Below are 1,297 nucleotides of genomic sequence, written 5' to 3'. Positions count from 1 at the left end.
TGTGTCTCCGGTGATGACGATTCTCTTCTCTATCCGGGTCTCAGATATCCCTCCTTTCACCGTCTACAAGAAAAGAGTTTACACAGGCTCAAAACACGGATAAACTTAGATTAATTCATTTTCATTACCCCTAGGCAACCTTTGGATTTAAAAAAAAAAAGGAGAGACAAAACTAACAAAGACTCCCAGACAGCTGTTAAGCAGAATGTGGATGCTTCAACCAGGAAGTGTCTCATATAAATCAACACTGCTCTGAGATATTCAAATATATGAGAACAATCAGCAGCTAAACTGATTGATCATCAAATAAAAAAAAAATATTCTGCGAAAATGCATTGCCTGAGATTTAACTCTAATTGAATTTGTCGCCATCAAACTGAAACATGTGGATGAAGCTGAATTCAACTTAAACAAAATAACTCCAGATCTTCCACATATATCATATTACTCATAAAATACATGACTATAAAGTCAAAAGAGCAGGTCTCTTCTTCTGCATCCTAATATATTTGCAGACATAAAAGACGTATAGAATTGCTAAACTAGTCCCATCCTCCTCCACCTCTAAGTTGTTTCAGTCCAACTACCTCCTGATTTGAAGTATCATAAACTTCCTGGCAAAGTAAATTTTGAAGTCATATAGCCAAAGTGAATAAATGTGAATGAGCTTTCTGAGTATTAACTTATCTTAAAAACATAGCAGAACATTTTCTGCTTGCTGCTTGGACCTGGCATCCTACAGCAATGAGTTATCCGCTGTAATGCTTCCCATGTGACCTCACATATCCATGCTCTGTTGCTAGCTGCCATGTTAGTACAGTAGGCAGGTTAGGATTATTTTAATGTCAGAACTAGTGTTGTCCCAAGTAGTTTATCTCATCGGGTCATTGTGGATAAAAAGTCTCTTCATCATGCACGTGGAAAAGATTTGGGAAAGGAATGAGAGCGGTGTCCTTGATCCTTGAACATGCTGCCCTCTGGGAAGCGTCCGCTGCAGGTCCAGCCGGCTCTAAAGCAGCTTTTTCCCCTGCTGCCATCAGACTGAACTGTTAAACTCTAAACTTGACTCTGCATCACACTTGCAAAGTTTTTTTTGCACCACCAATATCTGAATCGTTTTAAATAGGAAACAACTTAATGTTTCTACTGCGTTTTGCACCATATTTATTTTGCACTCCACTGAACCTTTCCATATTGCTAAAAGACCTTTACATTCCCATGAACGTTTTAACTTGTTCTCTCCAAACAAACAGTTCTGCAGCTTCAAAAACAGAACTGACAGACTGGACCTGGTTTC

At 38.7% G+C, this 1,297-nt stretch overlaps 1 protein-coding gene across 1 annotated transcript in view; it reads right to left on the bottom strand.

The window, feature by feature from the left end:
- The window catches only part of epb41 (erythrocyte membrane protein band 4.1), an 80,512-nt gene that overhangs the window by 13,112 nt on the left and 66,103 nt on the right, over positions 1–1,297 (bottom strand). The window contains exon 18 of the mRNA XM_015379844.1: positions 1–63. This exon is cut by the window's left edge and continues 16 nt beyond it. Within this exon, the coding sequence (XP_015235330.1) occupies positions 1–63 (63 nt within the window). The remainder of the gene's footprint in view (positions 64–1,297) is intronic.

Source organism: Cyprinodon variegatus, unplaced genomic scaffold, assembly GCF_000732505.1.
Source record: "Cyprinodon variegatus isolate N-32 unplaced genomic scaffold, C_variegatus-1.0 Scaffold201, whole genome shotgun sequence".
Lineage (NCBI taxonomy): Eukaryota > Metazoa > Chordata > Actinopteri > Cyprinodontiformes > Cyprinodontidae > Cyprinodon > Cyprinodon variegatus.
Note: the sequence above shows the minus strand (reverse complement) of the source record. Positions and strands in the feature narration are given on the sequence as shown.